Source organism: Symphodus melops (genome assembly GCF_947650265.1).
Source record: "Symphodus melops genome assembly, chromosome: 13".
NCBI lineage: Eukaryota > Metazoa > Chordata > Actinopteri > Labriformes > Labridae > Symphodus > Symphodus melops.
This window is the reverse complement of record NC_136703.1, coordinates 16205871-16232072: the sequence shown is the minus strand read 5'-3', so window position 1 is coordinate 16232072 and position 26202 is coordinate 16205871. Positions and strand designations below refer to the sequence as shown.

The window sequence follows — 26202 nt, the reverse complement described above, 5'->3', positions numbered from 1 at the left end:
ACACACACACACACACACACACGCATAACCTCAGGTGTGTGTATAGACATGTGTGGTTGTTCTATTATAAGGGATGGGAAAGGAGCAGGTCACTCCCACAGTCCAAGAACAAGCACCGTCAATTAGTAGACAAGAGTTGGAGCTGGGAGCTCACACTCTTACTCCCTGTTTGGCTCTTGACGTGAAGTTGTAACTGTCCTTTCCATTCAAGACAAACTCTCAAGCACAAAAAGGAAACACGCTCTTGCTGAAATCTATGAAATTTTGGACTGATAGACTTGGACATGGAGGCACAGGACTGCTCAGCTGAAGAGTATTTTGTTCAGAGAAAAGTACTGGATGAGTTAACTCTGGATGAAGTGGCCCAAAAAGGGACCTGGTCCACTAAACCAACTGTGGGTGAACAGGTGAAGGAGGCCCTGAGGTAAGATTGAAGAATGGATAATGTAAATGATTGTTTGTGTGTGTGTGTGTGTGTGTGTGTGTGTGTGTGTGTGTGTGTGTGTGTGTGTGTGTGTATCCCTACCCCCTTTGCGTGCACGAAATTCTGAGTGGATGTTGAAATGCTAAGTCAAAGGACTTCAGTCATGCTTTAAAAAAGCTGACAAATCTGAGTTATTCAATGACAATAGATGAGCAAAGTTCGTTATTTGATGTGATTTCATGACAACCCGTGACACATCATGTCAGATACTATACAACCCAGGTCATAAAATGAATAGTAACATTTAAATCTTGCTCTCTGCTGAAATGTTACTTTTCATTTTGAGAGAGTAGCCAAGCCTGTTCTTGGAGAAAGATATCTCATATCGCTTTACGCAGGCAAGACATTCCGTCCAGTACCACATTGTACCTCTTTAGAAGTCAACAGTAGCATGCTGACATGTTGGTGTTAATCAGTGAGTTACTGTTTGACTCGGCCAGCTGATAAAAATACAAGCAGGTGGGACAATTCACAAGTCTCATTTAAGGAAATGATTAATTTATTTTTAAAGCTGTCAGAAATGTGTGTAAGAAAATGTCTCTAGTGAGTAGAGGCATTGCCTAATTTTTGTTTTTACTAAGGGGGCCCAACTGAGGTTTCATGATTTATATGAGGGCACACAAGCACAGATTCATGCTCATAATCACAATTTCAATCCTAACTAAAGAAAACTTGCAACACTGAAATGCAAAGAAAGCTACTAGCATTAGCATGCATGTATGTGTGTAGCATGCATGTGTGTGTGTGTGTGTGTGTGTGTGTGTGTGTGTGTGTGTGTGAGTGTGTAGCATGCACAGCTCAAAAGTTGATTGAGACCTAAGTCCTTCTTCTGACAAGACACGCCTGTTTGTGATATATCAATTAAAAACGTTCAAATTGTATGTTGTGATGTAAATAGTATTTTCTTTCCCACTGGAATGCAGGTGTTCTGTACCTAGACTGAAGCAAACACTGCTAAAATGGATCCCTGTTCTCAGTTGGCTACCTCGCTACTCCTTCAGAGAAAATGCCATCGGGGACGTAGTCTCCGGTTGCAGTGTGGGCATCATGCATCTGCCACAGGGTATGAATATGGACAGTGGAGGAGCTGAGTGATTCCACATCAATCCTTACAAACTTTGTCATTTGAATTTTACATTTTATAATTATTGTCAAGTCCTCTGATTTGCTTTCTTGTCTTAAGTTAAAAGAGAAAAAAAACAACACCACACCAAGTGTGATTTGTTAAAGGGATACTTCACCCATTTGCATGCAGCTTTGTATCATTAGAAACATGGTAGTAGTGTTGAATGGTCATGAATCCAGCCCTCATTTTGCCCTGAGTCGAGAAAAATGTGTTTTTCTTTGCCTGGAAGTTTTCTTCATGTGATGCAATATGATGCTTTTTGCATCACATGAAGAAAACTTTCAAGCAAAGAAAAACATATTTTTAGCTTAACTTATCCTTGCATAAAAAGGACAAGATGGTGAAGATAGTTGGCTTTAGATTATCTTAAGTTAAGTTTTTTTAGCATGAGGAGTGAAAATAGATTGAAACAGAGACAAAAAGAGTGGGATGACTAGAAATAATTAAAAAGTAAGGCAGAAGTACGGACGGTATAACATACAGATAATGGATACTTATAGGAGCTATGCCAGTAGAAAAAGTTGTTAAAGTAAAGTACACAAAGTCTGCAGATAAAAGCGCTCTAAATAATTAAAACATATCTGATCAATCCATACAAGACTCATACATACTTTGAGGACCTTATTTAATCTGGCAAGTTCAATAAAAGATTCTTCCTAAGTTGTCATAAATTTGAAAATAAGTGTTAGACACCAAACATCTTTAATGTTTACGGTCGTTTCTGCTGTAATGTTTGGCGTACAGTATAATGTTGGGACTAATGGGGATTGAGTCGTTTTTGAATGTGGCCATTAAAGGAAATGTAGCTTTTGGCTCCCCTGGCTTGGCTTCATTTTTCAGACAAGAAGGTGTATTGCCTGATGATGGTGCAACTTTGAAAAAATAAACTGACGACAAATAAATAAATGATTCAATGAATACCAATAAGTCATTTGATAGGAGTTTTTGATTTTAGTTTAAGACAGAGTTATTGTTACACTTAGCATAAAGCTAATAAATAGACAAAGTGTTCATCACCAACATCCAATTTAATTTATTCCTTAAACTGTTGTTATAAATAAGGGATGGGCTGTGTTTTATTTATTTTTCAATATCAGGCATGGCATACGCTCTTTTGGCTTCCCTACGCCCAGTATTTGGCCTTTATACCTCCCTCTTCCCAGTGCTGGTCTACTTCATCTTTGGGACTTCCAGACACATCTCCATAGGTGAGTAAAGAAGTGAAAAAAAACCCACAACATTGTTATAGTGTTTTTGTGCTTGACGTGCCTATATATGTCTTGTATGTTAAGGTACATTTGCTGTAATCAGCATCATGATTGGGAGTGTGACGGAGAGGCTGGCACCAGACAGTAACTTTTTTGTCAATGGCACTAATAGTACAGAAAGTGTGGACCTCGATGCACGGGACGCACACAGAGTACAGATAGCGTGTTCTCTCACTGTCTTGGCAGGAATCTTTCAGGTTTGTCCCTTTTCATTGTAATCTTTAGGGACTCTGAACAAACATTTGAAGTCATATTTCTCTACTGTAGGCTTACTCCTTCTTTCTCTTTGTTCTATTCTTAGATACTGTTGGGATTGGTCAGGTTTGGTTTTGTGGTCACCTACCTGTCTGAGCCTCTGGTTCGAGGCTACACTACAGGATCAGCATGTCATGTATGTGTGTCCCAGCTGAAGTATCTGTTTGGAGTCACACCGACTCGCTTCAGTGGTCCCCTGTCCCTTATTTATGTGAGTATGTTGTGCATTATATTGTTATCTTATGAAACCCTTTGCAACAAGTGATTGATCTTTTGACTAGGGCTGATCCTTTTGTTGGTTCCCTTAATATACTTATTTTAGGCTATACCGAAAAGAACCGGCAGCTAATAAGCTTAGCTAAGGAGAAAGACTTTCCTTACTCTGTTTAAAGGTAACAATCCCACATATACCAGCACCACTTCAGCTCACTAACAAACACAATAAATTTAGTGTGCTTCCTCTGTTAAGGAAACGGTTCTCCATTCCAGTGGTTATGTGAAAGACATTTTCTGACAATGACAAATTCCTATAAGCAACTTTGAATGTTTTCAAAGAAAGACTGTTTGTAGTGTTTGTAAAGATTTAATATTTAAGGTAATAGGTTGGTGTTGTGGGGTTTTTTTGTTTTTTTTTACTGTAGACATGTTTTTTATTGGCTGTTACTTAAACATTAGATGTGTTTGTTCACCACCTTATTTGCCTCTATGAAGGTTTATTCTCTGATGGGCCCACTGCCCAACAGAAATGCAGTTTTGCTTATGTAAATTATGTAATCTGAATTTTTTATCTTATTATTCATCTGCCATGGCATGCTATGACAGTGCCAGGGACCTTGAACAAACAGTACAAGTACCCAGAATAAAAGCAGCCATACGGAAACTAGCTATTGTTAATTATATCATTACATGCACTTTTCCTACTGTTGGGTTTCAAAATGTCATCTGTGGAAAAAATATTTGCAGGATGAGTCAGTTTTGTCAAGCAGCTCCTCAAGACTTTATTTCTTTCTACACTATACTTGTATGAACTTCCTTTCTGATGTTGTTCCTTTGTATTTTCCTTTTCCCTTTTCTCTACTCTTGTCATCACAGACTCTGGTGGATATTTGCAGGCTGCTCCCTGATACTAAAGTGCCAGAGCTGGTTGTAAGCCTGGTGGCGCTCTCTGTTCTCATAGTAGTTAAAGAAGTCAATGCCTGCTACAGACAGAAGCTGCCTCTGCCCATCCCAATAGAACTCATAGTGGTAAGTCCTTTGCATCTTCACTGGTTTCTTCTTTTTTAGATACTCACGTATGAAGACGTGTTTGTGTAATCCATTGGTCCACTAGAGGGCATCAGAACCTCAATAATTTTATACCTGACAGAGGGACCTGTGACCTTGTTTAACACTTACCAATAAGTGGTGTTGTATTAAAACATTATGATCTACCCCACACACTAAAACAAGTTACCATGTGGCTTTTTTCCCCCAACAGATCATAGCAGCAACAATCATTACCCACTTCTGCGGACTTTCGGAGACATACAGCATTGATGTGGTTGGAGAGATTCCCAGTGGGTAAGTTAATCTTTGTGTGTTTGAAATGTGGGGGAGATTCAGGACAGCTGCAAGCACAAGACTGTGTATAATATAACAGACACAGAATTTATTAATTTCCTGGCTTTGTGGAGCTGTTTATTAGTAACACGCCCTCAAAAAAGGGGGCACAGGGTGAATGAGTTTCTAAAGATCCATTTATTGCTCTAAAAGCTTCTGGAATGAAAAAGTCCATTAGTGAGGAGAAATTCCCCAGAAGGCAAAAACAGAGATAAGCGTAGGCCTACAAACAGATAGAAAAGCTGCCTTTATTATTCATGTTATTTTGATTTTTAGGAACTCTTGTAAAATGTAGATTCAAGGTTTAATTGGGTTTTAAAAAAAACTCTTGGAAAATGCTGATTTAAGGTTTTATAGTGTTTCTAAATTATCAATAGCGGTAATTATTAGATAAATAAAAACTGGTAAAGTAGTAACATAATAACAACCTGTAGAGGACTGATTGACCTCTACAACAAGGTAAAGCAAGTAGCTACAATTAAATAAAATAAATTTAATTAAAACATGTAACTGTATTAATCCTTCTGGGGCAATTGGTCTGAAGCCGATCATAGCCTAAATACTATAGAGACAGTATTAGTTTTTTTCTGACGTTAAGCAGTTCTATGAGCCATCTCAAGGCTAAAAGCTGTTTGTAATGACACCTGTGTGTTAGCGTTATGTATTCTGTACAAGGTCACAGTGATAATAAACCTCAAACATTCCTAATTTCACCCTGCTCCCAGCCTCAAGCCACCCCGTGCTCCAGATGTCACATTGTTCTCAAATGTGATAGGCGATGCGTTTGCAGTGGCTATTGTTGGATACGCCATCAACATTTCCCTTGGCAAAACATTTGCCCTCAAACATGGCTACAAGGTGGATAGCAACCAGGTGAGAAAGAGACACAAATTTGATAAACTTTTGAATGTAAAATGCCAAACTTTGATCTGATATTAGACTTTGGTCGTTGCTGCTCACTTGTGCTCATGACCGTCCATTACATCACTATCACCTTGACCTGGACTAAGCTGCACCCGGACAGAGTAAACAATAATGACCTTTGTATTGGATTACTTTTACATATATTATAAAGGAATTCATTTTTCATCTGTTTTCATTGGTTTCAGTTTGCAGAGTTTTCATTTGTTAAGTTAAAGTAAAACTTTAACTTGTGTTTTCAGTAGCATTGCTTTTTTTATTTTTAAAAAGATTTTTTTCATTCTTCATGATGCATATTTTTATAGTTTAGGAAAGGAGTCCCCTTGTTCAACATCATTGTCTGGACTGTATCTAATAACATATACACACAGACATTTCGATCGTCTCTCAAGAATGGAAGCAAAGATGCATTAAATCCAATAATGACAACTACACAAATCTCTTAGTCCATAGAATCATGTTACAAATACATCCAGGATTCACCTCACAGTCAGACGCATAGATTGCTGCAGTGCCACAGAACCTGATATGTATCACGTTAATTCACCTCTTTACTGAAGAAACACTATCTTTACTGAAGAAACACTAAATGTTCCCCTTAAAAAACTTTAACTCAGTGGAAAAAGTCTGAACAACCTGCACTTTTCAAACGCTTGTGTGAACTCAGTCGTCTCTTTTTTAAAACATCTTTTATTCTTATCTATGGCACAGAGATTTATTCACACACTCACAGTGGCATGTGACTGGGATTATTCTCTCTGGAGAGTGACAGGCTGAAAGCACTCACAGCCACTAAGAGCAAATCTGCTAAATCATTTATGCCCAGCCAGCTTTATGCAATCAAGTGTGTCTTAAATATGCTTGGCACGGCTCTCAGTGTGGCAGGGATGTGTTGACGTTGCCATAAAGTTAATGAATAGTAAACTACAGGATTGACCCACAGGTTAAAGACTGCTCACATACAGTACTTGTCCTTATTGATAGCTCCACCTGCCAGTATCAATATCAAAGACAATCCAGATTAGCCTAAATGAGTATAAATACTTTAATATGACATGTTGTTTCCTTCTTTTTCTAGGAGTTGGTTGCTTTGGGTCTCAGTAACACTGTTGGCAGCTTTTTTCAGTGTTACTCTGTGACTTCCTCCTTGTCTCGCAGTCTTGTGCAGGAGAGCACAGGGGGCAAAACACAAGTAAACACACTAATAGACATCAATATAAACAGCACAATTATGTCTCAATACAGCTTTATCTTATTTCTAACCTGAGAACTTAATTTGTACCTGTGTGTGTGTGTGTGTGTGTGTGTGTGTGTGTGTGTGTGTGTCCTGTCAGGTTGCAGGAATGGTTTCATCCATCATCGTGTTGATCACAATTCTAAAACTAGGTTCTCTCTTTGAAGATCTTCCCAAGGTATGGTTCTCCCTCCAGTAATTAGTAGGGCCTGTATCTCACTTGTAGGATGTAGGTAATACATCTGTATCTGTGTGTGTGTGTGTGTGTGTGTGTGTGTGTTCCTCAGGCTGTCTTATCTACAATAGTGTTTGTGAATTTGAAAGGAATGTTCATGCAGTTCATGGACGTGCCCATGCTGTGGAAGACTAACAAGGTTGATCTGGTATGACTAAATCCTGTTTAAGAGTCATTCTGCTCGGTTAAACACTGTGTGAACCTTGTAGCTCCTTGAACCCGCTGACTGTGAGTGTTATCGCTGCCCTCTAGCTGGTTTGGCTGGTAACATTCACAAGCACCATCCTGCTAAATCTAGACCTCGGGCTGGCTGTCTCCATCGGTTTCTCCATGCTCACTGTCATCTTCAGAACACAACTGTAACTACACCATTTATAAATTCTGCAATCATAAGTGATTTTCACAAGACATTTTAAGAGCTATATATATATATATATATATATATATATATTTTTTTTTTTTTTTTTTAACGAAAAATGTATTGTTTCAGCCCCAGCTATTCTATCTTGGGCCAGGTGTCAGGCACTGACCTCTATCTAGACACAGACAGCTACAGGGAGGTGAGTCTGGACACTGTTTAATTGTCTCAATTTTCAAGTGCTGTTTGAAGATTTATCAAACAGTATGAAAAGGTTTGATAATCCTGATTATGGTCCCAGATGTAAATAGCTAATTTGTAAGTATAACAAATTGCTGTAGATTTTAGTATTGTTAAAACCTGTAGTCCACCTTGTATTGTGTTTGAGACAGACACCTCATAAATTTGGCAACAAAAAGTGACACTATCTGCAGAACTGGAAAGCTGAAAAAGAAAAATTTGCTTTCTTCTCCTTTAACTTTGGCTGCAACTCTTATCGGAACATATAATGGATAGAGTAAGTTCAGCCTCGGTTAATAGTGTTGTAAGAATCCCATTTAGTCAAACTACACCTTTGGGAGGCAAAAAGTGCAAATGAGAGCAGAACAGAGCAGGAGTTTTTGAACCCCTTCTGCTTCATGATGTGTCCCTGCAGGCTAAAGAGATTCCAGGAATTAAAATTTTCCGTTCATCAACGACTATCTACTACACAAATGCTGAGATGTACTTGGAGGCCCTGCAAGAGAAGGTGTGTGTTCATGAATGTGGATGCATGTTTTGTGTGTAAATGTGTTTTTGATTGCAAGATTGCTGTCTGCTGTCTACGGCACCCTGAACTGCTTTCATTATCTCTCTCACTCGCCCCACGTCCATCTCCCTCCTTTAACGTGATGCTCGGCTTTTTGTGCAGAGTGGAATTGATATCGGAAAGCTGCTGATGGTGAAGAAGAAAAAAGACACAAAGCTGAAGCGTGAACAAGAGGAAGCTCAAAAGAAAGCTAAAAAGGAGGCAAAGAGACAAGTAAGATGATCTTTATTATATTATTTAGAACTACCATAACATTTAAAAAAAAAAGGTTTAAGTTACTAATTTTAACCTCTTACTGTTTGGCAGAAAAAAGCAGTCAGACACCTGTCCCATGGCACGTTCTCTTTGAAGGAGGAGAAAGACTCTGCTGGACAAAAAGGACAGAGTCAAGAAAATGGTGTGGCCTTAAGCACCACACGCTCATCTGCAAGTGGCCTAGGTAAAGGTCAAGAAAACTTGGCGTACCAAGACGATACAACCATGTCAGAATCAGAGTCAGAAACAGGTTGCAATAAGAGCAACACCCAGGCATCACACAACTGTGATGAGGAAAGGGGAAAGGCCTGCAGCCCATGTACACACAGCCTCATCTTGGACATTTCAACAACCGGATTTGTGGACACAGTCACTGTGAAGACCTTGAAAAATGTACGTGTCAGGCAAAGAGTGTGTTTTGTAAATCAAAAGTGGGGCATCTCCCCTTTTACAAGAAATTAGACCAAAGCCAACATGAAGTGATATGTGTGTGTTTTTTTCAGATATTTAGGGACTTTGGACAGATTGACATAGAAGTCTATCTCGCAGGCTGCCAAGGTGAGTAGTGCAACAGACCAAACAGTGTCAAAGTGACTCTCTGTAATGCTGACGCAAAGCACTGGAGCTTTAGATAATGAGTACATCAAGGTCTCAGTCTGACTGGTGCCACACCACCACATTGTTCCCTGTCCAATCAGTCCAACGTCAATATTTATTTCTATAATCTCACATTGCTTTCTATATCATTCATGAGGTCGCTCATCGACACGCTTGCTTTTCTGTGTCGTCATATTTTAGCCTGTGTTGTGGAGCAGCTGGATACGGCAGGTTTCTTCTCAGAGTCCATCCCAAAGAGCAGGCTATTTGTCACAGTGCACGATGCAGTGCTTCATATTCTCAAGAGACTGGGGCAGACAGACTTTGTACTTGTGAGTTCATCTCTATGAATCTGAATTACATTTTAAAGGGCTCTGTCTGCTTTGCTTATCACGTGTCATCGCTGTAATACAGTCTGGATCCCCTCAGACTCTCTAATCTTTTCTATCTTTTACAGGATGTGCCCTGCAGCACGAAGATGTGACCAGCAGGGGTCGTACTGTTTGGCTGGCTGTTTCATTGGCCGCTATTGGCAGTTATTGTCTCCTCCCTGTTCAGAGGGGGGGGGGGGGGGGGGAGAATGCACCACCTTGACATGGCGGCTGGTTGCCACGGCAATACAGGGAGCCGTCACTGTGGCAACGAGCTTTTTATGATATCGTTTAATGAGATGGCCAGCGGTACGTCATAGCAGCGCTTTCCTCCGTGGTGTGCGAGAGAGACAGAGAAGGGGCGGGGCTAGAGTGGGAGAATGTAACACTGGACTAATAGGAGTTCGTATTTTTAGCCTGAATGAGAGAGTGGAGAGAACGATTGGTTGACTGTAAGGAAAATCTAATATGAGAGAGGTGTGAACGGGCTTGTGTCTGCATGTCAATCTAAATATCCCTGCAGTATTCCCTCCTGCTAATCCAAATGTATTCTATAATGTAGCCTACCAATGAGATATACATTTGTCACTGATAAGGTCTGGATGTTATACCTCTATCAAGGGTTCTTGCCCTTCCATTGATCTTCACTGAATTCAATTGCATAAGCTATTTATGTATATTGTATAATATACTAAAACGGGCTGCAGCTTTGAACAGGTCGTGGGTGTATTTATCGTTGGTATTCACACGTCTGATTCCTCAGACATCTTCTATTTCCAGTGTCATGTTATCATCTGCTATCATAACTGTCATCATCTAAAACTGTATTGTGATGAAAGCCATGTATCTGGACTGAATATATTTAGATAGCCTTAGTGAAATGTGAAAGTATCAACCATACTAAAGATTGTAAAAGAATATGTTTTTTCCTACCTAATAGCTGTAGCTTGTAGATGTTTGAACAAGGTTACCACAACCTCCAAAAATGAATGATCAACTCACAGGAGCCACTGAACTGTATCAGCGATCCTGAAATGATTGCCTCCTTTGGATTAACCACTCCTATGTAAACAAGTGTTAAGTGTTGTAAATTACAGAACACACATCTCCTTCGGTGCTTGTAACTCAGGTTTGTGCTTCTAGACTGATGATCTAGTTTTCTGAGATGTTGTTTAAATGAATTCATTTTTTTTATCTAGGTGTAGAGGTGTATATATATATATATTTTAATTTTTATTGTGACTGAACCAGAATATTTGTTTTGTTTTGCAAATAAAGTATGAGACCATGTAAATAAAGAGTCATAAATACACATTGAATCCATCTTTATCAGGTCATTTATTGCTTCCTTCTGACATGGCATCAATCTCTTTCCCCTCCCCTTGTCCTAGTCTCCTGCTCTTTTCACAATTCAGTCTCAAGTTTCTCCCTCTCTTAAGTGTAAATACTGGTCATCGTCCCCTCCAAATACTGTTTACACTGATTCACAGACCCTACAATACACTGGATACTTAAGATAGTTTTTAACACACAGCTGGAAGTGGTGATGCATTGTCTTGGTTTGATTATTATCATTTTTTATATAGATATATATATATTCTTTTACAAATGGAAGTTATTTTTTTACAGTTGATTGAGAGAATACTGTTGGCAGAAAACAATGGCTGGAAAGGCTTTTTCACATATAAATGAAGATGCCGCTATCATGGTTTCACATACTGCATCCACACACACAAGAACAGATACGCAAACATTTGTGCACTTACACACACACATTCAGGCCATGGTGAATCCGCAGAAGATACAAGATGTTCCGTTGGGAAAGTTTCATTCAAATCTTTTAAGTTTCTGCTCGTTTAGCACAACTGGACGTGACATGTTGGGACATAAGAGGCTTTTGAAACCTTGTAAAACAGGCACAGAAAGGGGAAGATATCACAACTACACAGGATACACAACGACCACGGGACGAGACAGGACAGAACAAAGACGGATCAGAGAGAGAGAGAGAGAGAGAGAGAGAGAGTTGGCGAGGTAGAGTCAGAAAGCAGAGAGTTTGTCAGAGTTGGATGATGACATTATATCGGATAAGGGTGTGTATTTCAGATTTTCTCCCGTCTAATCTTTGGTCCATTTGTCCTGGGCTTTTTAATAGCTTTCAAACTTCTATTTGTTTAACAAATCTTGGCTTTGTTCTTACCAAGCCTGTGTAGTGTTTGCATGGTTTTGTGGTGTGTGGCCAGTGTGTGAGTATCTTGTGTGGTGATGTCATGGTAAACCTTTGCTCTGTGTTCTGTAGGGCTCAGCTCATCAAATGACACTTTCAAAGAGAAGCGTACTCTTGGTGCCTGCAGGGGGCAGCAGTTTGGCCTCACTCTCAGGGGCCAGGTACTCCAGGTGATGTCTTCCCCAAACTGGGGTGGTAAGGTGCTGCCACCGCTATGTGAAGAAAGACAAGGGCATAGCTGTGATGAGTGATCTACTGGTGGTGGCATGTTTCAGCCTGCTCTAAAGAGCCTTCTCTAATGAGTAACTAAGAGAACAGCAAAAAAAAAAAAGAAAAGGCAGAAGAGGGAGGGCAGTATCTAAGGAGACCTGTTTCTACTGCTTCCAAACAGAAACTTGTGCACAACAGAATGTAAACAACCATGCATGCCTTAAGCCAGGCATACTGACCTCCCGCAAAGATCCTTTGCAGCGCAGTAGTTTGTAGAGAACCGTAACAGGGATACAGAGCATTGAAGACAAGGCCAATAGCCAGCCAAGCGCTTCCCCCCACAGGGGGTAGGTGTACACTGTGTTGTAGGTGAGGGGCTTGTAGTTCACCACGTGGAATAGAAACACTGCCTATATGCAAAGAGATTTTTTTTAGCATTATGTAAATGGTAGGTACAAAAAAAAAAAAAAAAAAAGACCAGCGAAGAGACACTCACCACACAGACAGATGGAGTGATGTAGGACCAGCACCACTTCATGTAGGGCAGCGGCTGATAGCCGATCATACGGGCCACGTCATCCATAAAACGGTCCGCACCTGATAAAATTACATAGGGACACTTTGATGAAACTTTGAATTTTGATGTTTGGGTTGGGTATGTTTTATTAGTGGGGCATAGAGAACAAAAGTACTGACGGATTTTTGTAGGCCAACCCGGAAGTAGCATCGCCATGGGGTCTAACGAGAATGAGCCTATGGGATTTTTGCATTGGATTTTGGATCATTGCAGAAAATAAGATCTGTGGCAAACACACGTTTCTGATGCTTAGATGTTTTGTTCAGCTGTAAATATTCAGAGATGAATAGTACTTGAACAAAAAGTTAAGCGTGCAGCCAAGAGTCGTAAAAAGTTAACGTTATGCTGTAGCGAACTACACCGCTGTAAGATGTTTTTGACATCACGACCGTAATGCTTCAGCGATCTAATCTTAATAAGTTGTTTATTCACCTAATAATTGCAAGAGCACTAAAACACTACTAGAGGATGTAAGGAGGATTAGTGAGAGAGTTCCCAACGTGATGATTTTTAATGTCCCCGACAACCACTGTAGTCTCAGTTAGCCACTTGTTAGCAACCGCCGTTTTAAGAACACCTTAAAACTTTAAAATTCACAAGTGGGGGTCTTAGCTAACATAGTTTATCTCAGCTAACAAAACGTCAACATCTCTTTAGCTTGTGTTAACCTTATTCCAGGCGTCTATAGCCACAAACCCATTTGAGATCCCCATTGAATGCCAGAGTATAGACCCCATGGCGCGAAAACGCTAACTCACTTCAGGGTTTTAGGACTCATTCCTGTAGCTATCTATTGTCTCACCATAGACCCATGCAATCACCACGCACTCCCAGAAGGCCTGCCACAGCAGGGTGATGCCGCTAGCGGAGTAGTAGTCAAACAGCTGGAAGACATACATCCCTCCCTGGAAAAAAAAAATAAAGAGAGAGAGAGCAGTCAGCATCAAGACCACAATATTAATATTTAATGTGACCTATTTTTTTTTTTTTACTTTGTCAACGCTGTTTAAGCTTTCAACAAAGTCCCGTACTGGAAACTGTTTTTATTCCTCATAAGGTTAACTATCCAACATTACAGTCATTTTCTGATTGTACAACAATCTCCAGGTCAAAGCTTGTGTGAATCTCCAATGTACCTCAGTGACCATAGACATGTCGATGAGGAAGCAGATGAAGCAGCAGATGGCTGCTACCACTTCTCGTCGTAGGGAGCCCAGGGCAGATTTAGGGGGTAGCATGTCCATTATTCCTGTTATCAAACCCTCAACCCCTACAAACTAAAAAGCCAACAAAAAGAAATTGGATATAAAAAGAGGACAAAGGTGAGTGACAAGAAAGACATGATGCATACATTGAATTGACATAAAGGTTTTTCACTGGCACAGACCAAATGGAAATAGTTCAGGGAAATACAGAAATAAACAAATTAGAAACGTTTCAGATGACAGTTACAAAGTATACACAAAATGAAGCGACTTCACTCTTTCTTACTTTAGCTCGGGGATGGGCGCTGGGCTAAATCAAGTACTACACATTGCCGTTCCCTATCAAACAACCAGCATGACTTTCAGTAGGTGATTATCTTAGCAAAGTCCCAGGCATGTATCTAAGTGCTACCTCTCCGAATGAGTAAGAGAGAATAACAGTTGTGCCGCTATTTTTACGTTTCATAGAATAACAGTTAAAGCATGACCTATGTTTCTATGGCAAAAGAGTTGAAGACTGAATAAGAAATGAGGGAGAGAATGACGAATGAGAATAAATGAATGAAGTCGACAGACGTTCTCTGTGTGAATCAGACAGAAGCTCATTGACAAATCCCTGGGCTGTAAAACAATGGATGTAGGCTCTGGCTCAAACTGACACACAACAAACATGCTGCTAAAAAAAAAAAAAAAGCAAAACTTAAATTGTACGTAACATAGAGGCAAGTCATTCTTCTGTATTTTGCTTTTTATAGCCTGTTCTACACTCTGTATACAAATAAATTTGTTACAGTAATAAGGGTTACCTGGCTGTCCAGGCCCAGCACGAGCAACATAAAGAAGAAAAGTGCTGCCCAGAGTGGCGCCAGAGGCATCAGAGTCACTGCCTTAGGGTACGCAATGAAGGCCAGGCCAGGTCCTGTACATTAAGAAACAGAGTCAGAGCCTTAAACGGACAAGGAAATACAACTTCTACTGTCAATTCTGAGCCTATAGCACAGGGTTTCAGGAAGCATGTTTCTTTAGAAGCTTTATTCTTACCACTCTCAGCCACCTTACTGATGTCCACTCCTTGCTCTGCAGCCATGAAGCCAAGCACAGAGAACACCACAAAGCCTGCGAAGAAACTGGTTCCACTGTTTATGAGAGCCAGTAGGAAAGCATCCCTGCAGGAAAAGAGAGAAAAATTAAGAAATATAGAAGGTAAACGTAACACAGAGCAAATCATTCTGTGGAAAAAAGGAAGATTATAACATGCTGTAACATGAGGAACATGTGCGACACTCAGGACAAACACAAGAAACCAGCTTGGAGAGTGAACTGAAGATCAATAGCATTTCACTCTGAAACATCCTGCTGTCTCTGTAGTTGAAAGGTAGAGAGCAAAAAAAAAAACTGATGGGAGGTCTGTCTCAAGGTCTGAGAGGGGAAAGAGGGAGCGAACCCTCGTCATTACTTGCTCAACATTAATGGATCTGAAGTTACAGTGATGATGAATGAATAAAAAAACCCTAAAATATACACACATAATGGAGATTAAATTCTCATTTGACCCTGTACACAATCCTTGTTATACGGAATGACCTTCTGTTTTCTTTTAAGGGATAGCAGGCAACATGTTCTCTGATATGAAGAATGTATAAACAACATCTGCACAATAGCATGTCTTGCAAAGCTGTTTCAGCTGTTTTTCGGAAGCAAGGACCACGCAGTCCACTGTGAATAGGCTCATCCAATCAGAAAAAGTGGATACTGATAATCAAAACAAGTGAGTGTTAAGACTGTATGAGTTAAGAAATCCAGTATATATATATATATACATACATAAGTTCTGCAGTATTTTGAGTGTGTCCCTTCCAGATGTTCCATCGTACAGCGAATACTGGTATCACAGTGTATCAAAAACCAATCTAGCAAAATGTTGTGTATGTTTCACTCTGCAGACAGACAGACTCTGTGATCCATGTAGCTACATGGCTAGCATGGCAAGAAAAGACGCATAAATTCAAGATACGTGGTTTGGAAGATGATGACCTGGAAAATAACAGATTCCTGAGGTATACACACAGGCATCTGTGAGAAGTTAATATACACAACTCTCTACGCTATTGCTGTGCTCCTCTCAGTATGTCTGAGAAACAGAGCTGGGCTGACATACCTCAGAATCTGAACTCATCTTTCAACTTCCAATTAAGGTCAAGTCCGATGGCAGGCTATTTACGAGGCTCCTCCTGATATGGGCATTTCAAATATGCAAGTGCTGCTATTTTCAAAACAATTATCCCCATAACTGCTCTTGAACTAGCTACCGTGTACGGGTCTGTGACTGTAAACATATGCAAGGTTATCAGCCAGACGACAAAAACAGCAAACCCGAAGCCAGCTGTTGCTACAGAACCACAATGTAAAACAAGTCCCTACAATCTTCAAGGATGGCCACATGACCTTCAGCTCCGTTTTTTTGCTTCTATTTTTTTAAATAAGACATCATTGAAGGACAGTGTGGAAATGAAAAAGAGTGGAAGATGTATCAAAAGCTCAAAGAAGCAACTAGGATACTTGCTGGGGAGAGAAGCGTCTTTACATCCTAAATGTACTTTGTAGTTTGTTTAATAGAACAGATTGGAGTTGCTCTATTTCTGCCTGATTTTTTCAGTGAATGAAAGCCTCGAGTGGAAATGCCATTTTTTTCTGGTTTCTTTGATACTTAACAGGCCCATGCAGCAGTAAACAGAGTCTGGCTGATAATGTTTGTGTTGATGTTGGCCTCCTTCCAGTGACAGTGGTGTCTGATGTGATGCTGTGTGTAAACTCACTGGTAACAGTTGTTATGGAAGCGGTTGTAGCTGCCCAGCGCAGTCAGGGCACCCAGGCCAATGGCATAAGAGAAGAAAATCTGAGTGCCGGCATCAATCCACACCTATCATAGAGGTAATAATCGCTGTGTTGACATGTGTTTCCAGGATCATGTCATACTTTCTTGTTGCTACACTGCATAGACAAACGTTCGGCTGTAGGGTTAGACTAAAGGTCATACCTGTGCTTCTCCGAGTTTGGACCAGTCCGGTTTCAGGTAGTAAACAATCCCATCTATAGCTCCGGGTAGAGTGACTCCATGGGCCAAAAGAACGACCAGAACCAGGTAGGGGAAAAGAGCTGTGAAGTACACAACCTACAGAGAGAAGGAAAAAAGAGAGCTGTGAAGTACACTTGTAGATTTTGTGGGACCAATTTGTAAGGTGTAGTGGGGGCAGGGGAGGTGAGCTTTGAGTGCTATGCATTACAACGTGGATTAAGTGAAAAAAGAAAACTCTTAAATAAACCCTTAACACATTTAAACACCTATCAGCATACGAAGTAAGTACATAAACAATGTTATTATGTGATGAATTTAACAAGCTACATGAAAAGTTCAGTGCTTAACATGGTCCATCAGCTATGATCAAGTGTTTCAATGTAACTGCACCTAAGTATGTTTTTATCACTTTGATTAAGCAATTACCTGCTTTGCAAATACTCAAGTCTTAAGTAGAAGCCCATTAGGTCCTTCCTGTAGTAGATGTGTAATGGGCCCTGTCATGTTACTTTGAAGAAAAGGTAGCCTGTAAATGGAAAGCCAGACAATTTGTAAACCTCCTGCAATAGCAGGGGTTTTTGGCAGACCTTTTCAGAAGGTAGTCTTTGTCAAGTTATGCTGAGAAAGCCGCAACTGCTACCTAGTAAAAAGCATCAAGTCCCAGCTAAATCAGTACGCTGAGAGCAAAGTAGTGAGAAAGCACATATTTGCCTTGATCAGGGCGAACATTGGCAGAAAAGCCCTTTCCAGCTCTAAAACATCTCCATGGTGGAAAGTTACTAATCGGCTTATGGCTGGCTGGCTCAATCGCCTTCATTATTCCCCCCCCCCCCTTTCTCTATGAGCTTTGGCTACTCTGGAGACACAAGTATGCAAACACAGACATGCCCACGTGCTACAAATAAGGATGCATTCATATGCTTAGGCTTGACACATTTAAGGACGAAAATTCTTTTTTTTTAAATGACTAAACAGAAACGTCTCTAAATAATGCTTACGTAGAGTATAACTTAATAGGGATCGAAGGATCAGTTGAAGATTAAAGCCTTAATGAAACATTAAGCTGCTCATATACATGAATACTGTGAGAAAAATACACAAAGAAGCAGAAATTTAAATTATTAATGAGTGCTTATTTTTGCGTTTCAGTCTAGACGAAGATCTTCTCACTATACCAAAGCTGATTTGGGATCAAAGGGCAAGATGCTGCAATCATTTGAACCTTCGCGTGTAGCCATGCAAATACTCTTTAACCTTTGACAGTGGGAGGAAACATTTCAACTGACAGTAAAAGTGTTAAACCCAATTTATGTATCTGCTCTCCAAAAACCCAAATAGTGAAATCAATATAACACTGAGAATCATGAACCATACAGCCAGAAAATACTTTACCTTGCCAGTAGATTTAACTCCTTTCCACATGCAGAAGTAAACAATGACCCAAGTGACTATGAGACAAAGCACCATCTCATAGCTGATGGCACCAGGCTCGTGCAGCCCACCAGAAAGACGGAGTACTTTTCGTCTAGTAGGAAAGAGACAAATGTGAAATATTAGAAGAAAATATGGAAAAAAGTATTTTGAGCAAGAAGAAACAGATGTTTGACAGCTACTTGCATTTTGCATGTCAAATTAGACCTTTATAGGCATTGCAAATGTCAGCTTGACGCCAGACGTATAAAATGTAAATGACATAAAGTAAACCTTTGTAAGGACAAAGGGCACATGGAGCATAAAGTAGGACACTGATAAGTCCTCTTAAGATTTATTTGTCACAAGATGAATGTAATAAAAACTTTGACAAAAGACATAAAATGTATTTCGGAACCCTCCTACATTCACGGTATTTACAACTTCTATGTTCGAGGCTGACTAAGTCATACAAATGTCTTCTGACTATTTAAATGAGTCTCAATTCATTAAAATCTGGAGGAACAGTGAGCAACTAATCAATGACGTCTAACCAATATAACAACTCATTGACGACGCTACTATCTGATGATGGCTAACGCTAGCTTTAAACCTCTTCTTAGCTAACATAGTGTTTGCTCGGATGTGGTCGTACAGTTTGCATCGAACGGTTATAGTACATTTTTAGCTAACATTTCATTAGCTTGGATTTGACGCCTTTCCTTTTGTTTAGTGGAAACCTCAAAAACAGTCATATTAGCTTTAAGCCATTTCTGCTAACACCACCACCATTACATAAGCTAAATTCTTAATGCTATCATTAGCTATAGTCATGCAACATAATTAAAAGATTGTGAAATATCCTGTTTTTAACTTGAAATTTGGCCTGGTTTTTTACAAGAATTTTAACTCTTCATTTTCTTTTTGTATTGTGCTGACCAATAGAAAAGCAATGATCTTGTTCTTCAAATAGCCTGAATGTATACAACTTACAACCTGCAACACATCATGTATGGTATTGTAAGGACATCGCACCCTATCGCGATGACACCAGAAATTGGCCACTGTGTGATTATGGTCAGTGAATATTCTTTGGCAGTGTATGACATACTCCCAGAACTCGATGACCGGGGAGCGCATGCCCTCAGTCTCCATGCAGCTGCCGTTGAGAAGGAGCTGAGCTGAAGAGAGATTCAATGGGGATGTGGTGGAGGCAAGGAGTCTGGAGGGGGTGGCATCAGGTGACGGCAGAGCGGACTGGGCAGCACTGCGGTTGTGGCAGGAGCGGCGGAAGTCCTGTGTACAGTTTGGGGTGTTCCAGGGGTGTCCACAGGTGGCCCAGGGCAGCGGGTTGGTGAAGGAGTGGAAAAGAAAGTAGAGGCCCCACACCAGAATCATGATGTAGTAGGTGTTGCAGAAGAATACTATCACCATTGAGGCTAAGCCCAGACCTGATGAAAAGGGAGGGAGGAATTATGTTGGAATATCATTTTCAAGCAGAAATAACCTTCTTCATGTGATAGTAACCTTTGAAGAGGGGTGCGATGTTCCAGGCAGAGACCCCTCCCTGCTTCATAAACTGCCCCAGTGAAATCTCCAGGAAGAAGACTGGGATGCCGCCGATGAACACAATCAGCAGGTAAGGGATGAGAAAAACCCCTGCAACATAAAACACACACGTCAAACCTCATGGTCACAGCTGTTAAATGGAATCTGTAATACGTAACAGGCAACTGGAAACACTACCTCTGGCTCAAGCTTCGATATTCAATAGAACTAAAAAACGACACATTCAAAAGTAAAGCGGAAGCAAGAGTCAATGACGTAAGAGTAAACGTATAGCTTTAGTAGTAGAGTCCTACCAGTGCAACATGATGAGATGAATAATTCTAATAATATACATTAGAATTACATTCATTGTTATTCTGTAAATTGTGACTTATGTGACATAGACTTTCAAACATTTTTGAAACAACTTATTTTCAAGAGGATAAAATGATACAGCAAATAAAAAAGCAGAACCAATGAAGCTGTATCAATAGTGCACCTCATGGACAAGTTTGTTTTTTTAATTAACTATACAAATTTTAATGGTCAACATAGGCCTACCCTCTTTTCTTTAAACATGTATCAAATGTTTTCAGGTGGAGTTGCTAACAGTGAGTTTTACAATTTTTTTGAGGGAGGATGAAGCATTAAACTCATTTCTCTAACCAAGCTACAGTTTTGTAAGGTTTATTAGTTTTTTTGGTGGCCTTTTATTTACAGACAGGACAGTGAATAGAGTCAGAAATCAGGGAGTGAGAGAGTGGGGAATGACATGCAGCAGGGGAGAGACAGGTCTGATTGGAAATTTGGGCCACCCAGCTTGGAGGACTGCAGCCTCCATATATGGGGTGCATGCACTAACCATTAGGCCAGGGGTTAGGCCAAAGTGGGGGTCGGGAGACACTGGGTGGTCCAGGACCAATACAAATTTGAAATGATTAAAAATGGCACATTTTACCCATGATTGTTGAAAAAGTCCTCAAGTGAGATTCACGCAGTGTCACAGTGTTGGTATCTGTTGAGCTCTTTGCAATCCAAATGCACACAGACACACTGAAATAATATAATTACCTTCAGCTAGCTGTATTCGTTAGAGTTGTTCTAATGTCAGTGTTTTGATCGGCCTGTTAGTGCGTGCTGCTAAATGTTTGAAGCCCTTCATTTAGTTATTTTGAGGGGCTTGGGATGAAAGGTTCGGGAACCCTTGCACTAGGCGACCGACATCCCACCAAACTACATTTCATTAAACACCTGTCCTCCAGAAAAAAAAAACCTTGTGATTAAGAAATGTTAAGTTTGAATGAAAAAAGTGAAAATCTGAATTGAAGTAATATTTTATTGTATTTATTATTAGTGCGTCGGATCAAAACTTTTAAGATTTTAGTTTGACGTTGTAAAAGGTTGTGAACATACAGGGGTGCATACTTCATATTTAAGTGTGTCAATTTAAGGAGACGGGCAGAGACAGCAAGCGACAAGGGCTGACACATAAAGTAGAGAGGGAATTATTAAGACAGTAGTTATTATCAAATGATATTTGTTTTAACACTAGAATCAATAGAACTATGTTCCATAAGTACTGTGTGTCCTGCTCAGCTCTTTAAGGGGATCAAGCATCAAGTTTCTGAAGGACGCACACTGCACAAACACTGATGTTGCTCCTCCTCATCGAGCGCTCGACACAACAAGAAGCAGTCGGAAGGAGGAGGAGGACAAGACAGACAAGGCCATAGATAAGAGAGGCATTGAAACTGAATGTGGGAGATACAGCATTTTTTTTCCCGCCATTCCGCAAGTGATTGAATAGTTTTGGCAAATATTGTCCTTGAACTAGAAACCTACAGGGAGCGAAGGTGGACCTAGGACTGTCAAAAAAAGACAGAAAAAAGACAACATACCCCGACAGGAGTAATTAAAGGATTTGATCCTTGCTCTGTTTCCATAAATAATCTGTGACTGTGGTAGAGTATGTTATCAGGAAAACACAGTAGAAAAAAAAAAAGCAAAGAAAAAGTTGGCCTCCTGTAAAACATTTAAGTTGCTTACTCTAGAAAGAAATCAATAAGTGGTTGATGGCACCACAGCATGCAGATGGGAGAGTCACATGACATGTTGTGACGCAGAGAGAGGCTGAGAAGAAAGGAGGGAAAGATGGCTACATCACAGCCACGGGAGGTAGAAGAAAAAACAAAACAAAACAAAATAAACAGGGACAGCATGGTGTTAGAGAAGGTCCAACAAATACAAAAGTGACACGTCAAGGCATCAAGCAGGTTGCTCTACGACGGTGCTATTCATTGACAATTTATGCCTCATTCAGTCCATCATGCTTTATGTCATTCTCTGAGAGAAGAGGGCTGCAGCCATATAAGGAAACATTTGTGAGCGCCGGTCTAAGAGGGAAAGAGGTGGGAGAGCAAGAGAGAGAGAGAGAGAGAGAGAGAGAGAGAGAGAGAGAGAGAGAGAGAGAGAGAGAGGAGAGAGAGAGAGAGAGAGAGGAGAGAGAGAGAGAGAGAGAGAGAGAGAGAGAGAGAGAGAGAAAGAGAGAGAGAGAGAGAGAGAGAGAGAGAGAGAGAGAGAGAGAGAGAGAGAGATGCAACGGGAGGCGTGAGTGGAATGAATGGAGCGAAGGCTTGTGCATGCATACTCTGACATCTTGGCCAAATCATGGAGAAATGACACTTTTGATAGGCTTAAATAAATCCTCTTTAATCATAACTGGACAAGACGCACGAGGGCTGTAAGCTGAGTTCAAAATAAATTAACAAACAAGATTTGCAAAGCATCAGATAAGGGTACATAGATTTATCACTGTCCTTGTGCTGACTTGTGGCCCCAGTCCTACTTTGATACCAGTGCTGGATTCCGGCGTGAGTCAAACACATAAAATGAACTACTTTAAGTGACATAACTGTGCAGACGTGGAGGGGAGGAAAGGACGGGCACAGTCACAGGACTGTTATTGTGTGACACATCCATAAGCCTTCTTATCAGGAGGACAGGCGGAAGAGAGCACCTTTGTATGCTGCGTGAGTGCTGGGCAGGAGCACAGGGGGTGGACTGTGTGAGGCAGCCCATTGTTATACGATACCAGAAGGTGGGTATCAGAGCCGTGGGTCACAAGACACACACATAAGCAAAGAGGGAGGTGCTGGACGAAGACAGGCCCACATATACACTGCGCACATTCAGGTTCCTTTCCACAGAACATGTCATAAAAAAACGGAAAATGGGAAGGGCATAGATAAGGTAAAGTGAAGGGCAATAGCAATTCAGGTTACTGTGGGACAACTTCACAGACATGAATAAGGAGATGATCAAGGGAATGTTTGATAGGAACACAAATAACCTCAAATGTCAATTGAGGGAGCAGTAGGAACACTGCAGTTCTAGGTCAACTTTTCCAAAGTCCATCTGGCAACCGGCAGCTATAATATAAAGTATGAAGCATGTGGGAGGACAAGGCTTTTCAGCTACGTGCTTAAAGTCACACAGGTCCTGCTCCGTCCTTTAACTGTTACCATACCAACTTTCAGCTTGTCACAGTTCATAAAAACTGACTCACCTTACAAGATCTCAGACATCTGAATTGAAAGGATTGTATTCTTATATTGCGTCAGCTGTAAGCCTTTTTGAACTGTAATTTTGTTGAATAATATTTCAGGGAGAAGAGTTTTTTTTTTTTTTTTTTTAAACGTCTCATAGCTCAACATTCAACAAGAGACCCAAAGACCTTCGGGGGTACTAGACTTCCTCAGTCACAGAGCCAAAGCAGTTGGGAATATCCAATGAAAAAGGAAAAGGAGAAGTCCTCTCCAAGCTTACAAAATGTTTAGTGAACATTTGAAGTTGATTGCAACACCATAATTGGCCAAGAATGGTGAATGCGCCTGAGAATAGTCATGAACCTTGCAGAACTTATAACAGTTTTAACACCTTTGCTTGGCCTTTAACATAAATTCATGGTCAGTTATTTTGGGGGAAAATCAATATTTAATGCACATAGAAAGTACTAAATAGGGCTTATTGGTTTTTAAAGAGACAAATATTGCTCCTGAAGCTCACCTCCTCCATTCTTGTAGCAAAGGTAAGGGAACCTCCACACGTTGCCCAAGCCGACTGCAAAACCCACACAGGACATGATGAAGTCCATTTGTCTGGTCCAGGTTTCCCTCTCCACGACTGGAACTGCTACAGCAACATTTACAGTCCCAGCTGCGGCCCCGTCCTGGGTCTGCGGCGGGCCAACCCCTCCGCCCGAACCACACCCTGGGCCTGCTCCAGGCACAGGTACCAGGGGGCGAGCAGACCCACCGTCCTCCTCTGACAAGGTCCCAGCCTCTAACTGGGGGAGACTGATTTCACCTGGACAGGGGAGATGAACAAGAGAAACATGAGAAAGAAGAAGTGGCTTGTTTTCACATGATACCTTAAGAAAAATGTACAATTTCACACAACATTTCAGCACTCGAGGAACTGACCCTTGGACTAGACTTGCCATAAGTAGAAAAGCGAGAGGATTGTTGAAGCTTTGGCTTACTCATAACAGGGCTAGAATATTGGAGATCATACACACTCACTAGATGTGCGTGTTTCAAAAACCAAAAGTTGTGTAGCGGTTGTATTGTCATCCCTAAGCCCTCCCCCGTTATTCTTTCTCTCTGCCTGTCTCACAGACAGACTGATGATTAGTGTGCTGCGGCACAACACAGCATAGAGCCGCATCAAGGTTTATCTCAAGCTTCTCTTCCTCAGGAAGCTCATGTTTCCTTTATTCCGCATATACACATAGAACGAATAATAATAACACAATAAAAAAAATAAAATAAAATAGAAGCAGCGTGTCACTTCACTAGTGACATTTCATATCAGTCAGTTGCAGTGTTCCGTGCTGGATGCAAACGAAAGGCAGCTGAATCCAGATCAGAGCAGTTTAAGGAGGTGTGTGAACAGTGGAGGGGAAACAGAGAGAGGAAGGTGAGGGATGTGTTTGTCTACCGAGCAACTTCATCAGAGGAAACCCGTCTGATACGTGATTCCTGACGTGTGTCCACACTGTAGTGATGATTTAAGATTAATCAAAACAGATTGATTGTCACATAGACAACAGAAATGTTTGCTCGAGCACAATGAGGTCCATGCCTAAAAAAAAAAAAAAAAAAAAAACAACAACAATAAACTCTACACCCCTGGCAACAGATTAATCTGTTCATGAGTCACCAAATGTTACAAGCGTCAATCTATCTGATGGCACTTTTTGATACGTCAGTTGTCCTAAATACTTGACAACACTGAAGTACCATCTGTTTCGAGGGCCACCTGTTTATCTACACATTCAGCTGGAAAAGAAGAGAAGTTTAAGATGCGCTGAAGTGTGTGTATGTTGTGATGAGAAATACAGCAGACTGAGGCACGTGAAGTGAAGATGTGGGGTTGCTTTCATACACCCAAAGGGTAACAACAAGGGTAAGCAAGGGGTGCTGTAATTCATCATCAGCATGCGCAGATGTTAAATCTAGTGTCAGATCAAAGTGGTCAATAATGAGTCATAATGATGTACTAGAGGTCATTAAGCATACTCACCTTGGCCGGTCTCTTCCAACTCAGGTGACATATTGTAGGGTAGCGGCAACAACAATTCTATTTTTTCTAAAAGCAATGCGGCTGGCTTGGTCGGTTTAGTCAGGTGCTGCTCAAGTATTTTTTTTTTTTTTTTTGTTGAAGTGCCTGGCTATGAAGGCACCCGGCGGGCTCAGAGAAGCAGAGACGTCGCCACAATACGCAGTGCTCCGGTTGTCTCTCTGTCTTTTTTTATTTTATTTTTTTTATTTTCTGAGTTGTTATTTCGTCTTCTTGAAAAGAAATGAAATCTCAGTTTGTAGGAATTATCGCACGTTGAAGCCCTCAGCTTAGCCAAGAGATGGAAAAATGTTAACGAGGCTCTGCGGTCCTTTCAGCCGTTGACAAAGGAGATTCAAAAGCAGTCGACGAAGCACTTGAAGGTAAGCCTGAAGAATCTCATGGATAACAGTTAAATGAAAATAATACTGCGCTTTAAGGTAAAGATGTTTTGATTATCAAAAATAAAAAAAGCCCAGTCAGAAGTGTATGAACCTGTACGTGATGAGCGCGGTTTGTTCAACAGACGAATAACGCGATCTACACCACGGTCAGTTGTCTTGGACTGACGTTTCCCCGCCTCCTCCTGTAGCCGGCTGACGTGATTGGCTGAGGCCAGCCCACAGTGCAGCGGAGCACAGCATCAGCAGCAGTCAAAATGAAAGAAATCACAAGGATGGATTTAAAACGTTGCACGAACACGTCCTTGACCTAATAACAGGCAAATAACTGCGAATAAATACCCCCAACCCCTGTTGTCGTCATTTGACAGGAGGGTGCTCAATTTAGGGTACACTGAAAGGCTTCAAGTACCCCCAA

The 26202-nt window shown here is 40.8% G+C and overlaps 2 protein-coding genes across 2 annotated transcripts; one reads left to right on the top strand and one right to left on the bottom strand.

Annotated features, from left to right (window-relative positions):
- Positions 1–144: 144 nt before the first annotated feature.
- LOC306833338 (solute carrier family 26 member 6-like) lies at positions 145–10830 on the top strand. The gene is made up of 19 exons (XM_079358536.1): positions 145–424; positions 1408–1547; positions 2708–2818; positions 2903–3075; positions 3180–3344; positions 4226–4378; positions 4611–4693; positions 5458–5605; positions 6732–6845; positions 6988–7065; positions 7175–7270; positions 7375–7481; positions 7613–7682; positions 8136–8228; positions 8391–8501; positions 8595–8936; positions 9047–9101; positions 9342–9472; positions 9598–10830. Exons 1-19 carry the CDS (start codon positions 285–287, stop codon positions 9622–9624), a joined length of 2337 nt encoding a protein of 778 aa, XP_079214662.1. The 5' UTR covers positions 145–284; the 3' UTR covers positions 9625–10830.
- LOC306833341 (sodium- and chloride-dependent creatine transporter 1) lies at positions 10831–25917 on the bottom strand. Its single transcript, XM_079358539.1, has 14 exons — positions 25348–25917; positions 23830–24129; positions 19744–19875; positions 19328–19667; positions 18199–18331; positions 16768–16902; positions 16547–16650; positions 14772–14896; positions 14537–14649; positions 13662–13802; positions 13328–13430; positions 12445–12545; positions 12188–12358; positions 10831–11950 (listed from the first exon to the last, which is right to left on the bottom strand). Exons 1-14 carry the CDS (start codon positions 25376–25378, stop codon positions 11822–11824), a joined length of 2058 nt encoding a protein of 685 aa, XP_079214665.1. The 5' UTR covers positions 25379–25917; the 3' UTR covers positions 10831–11821.
- Positions 25918–26202: the final 285 nt, after the last annotated feature.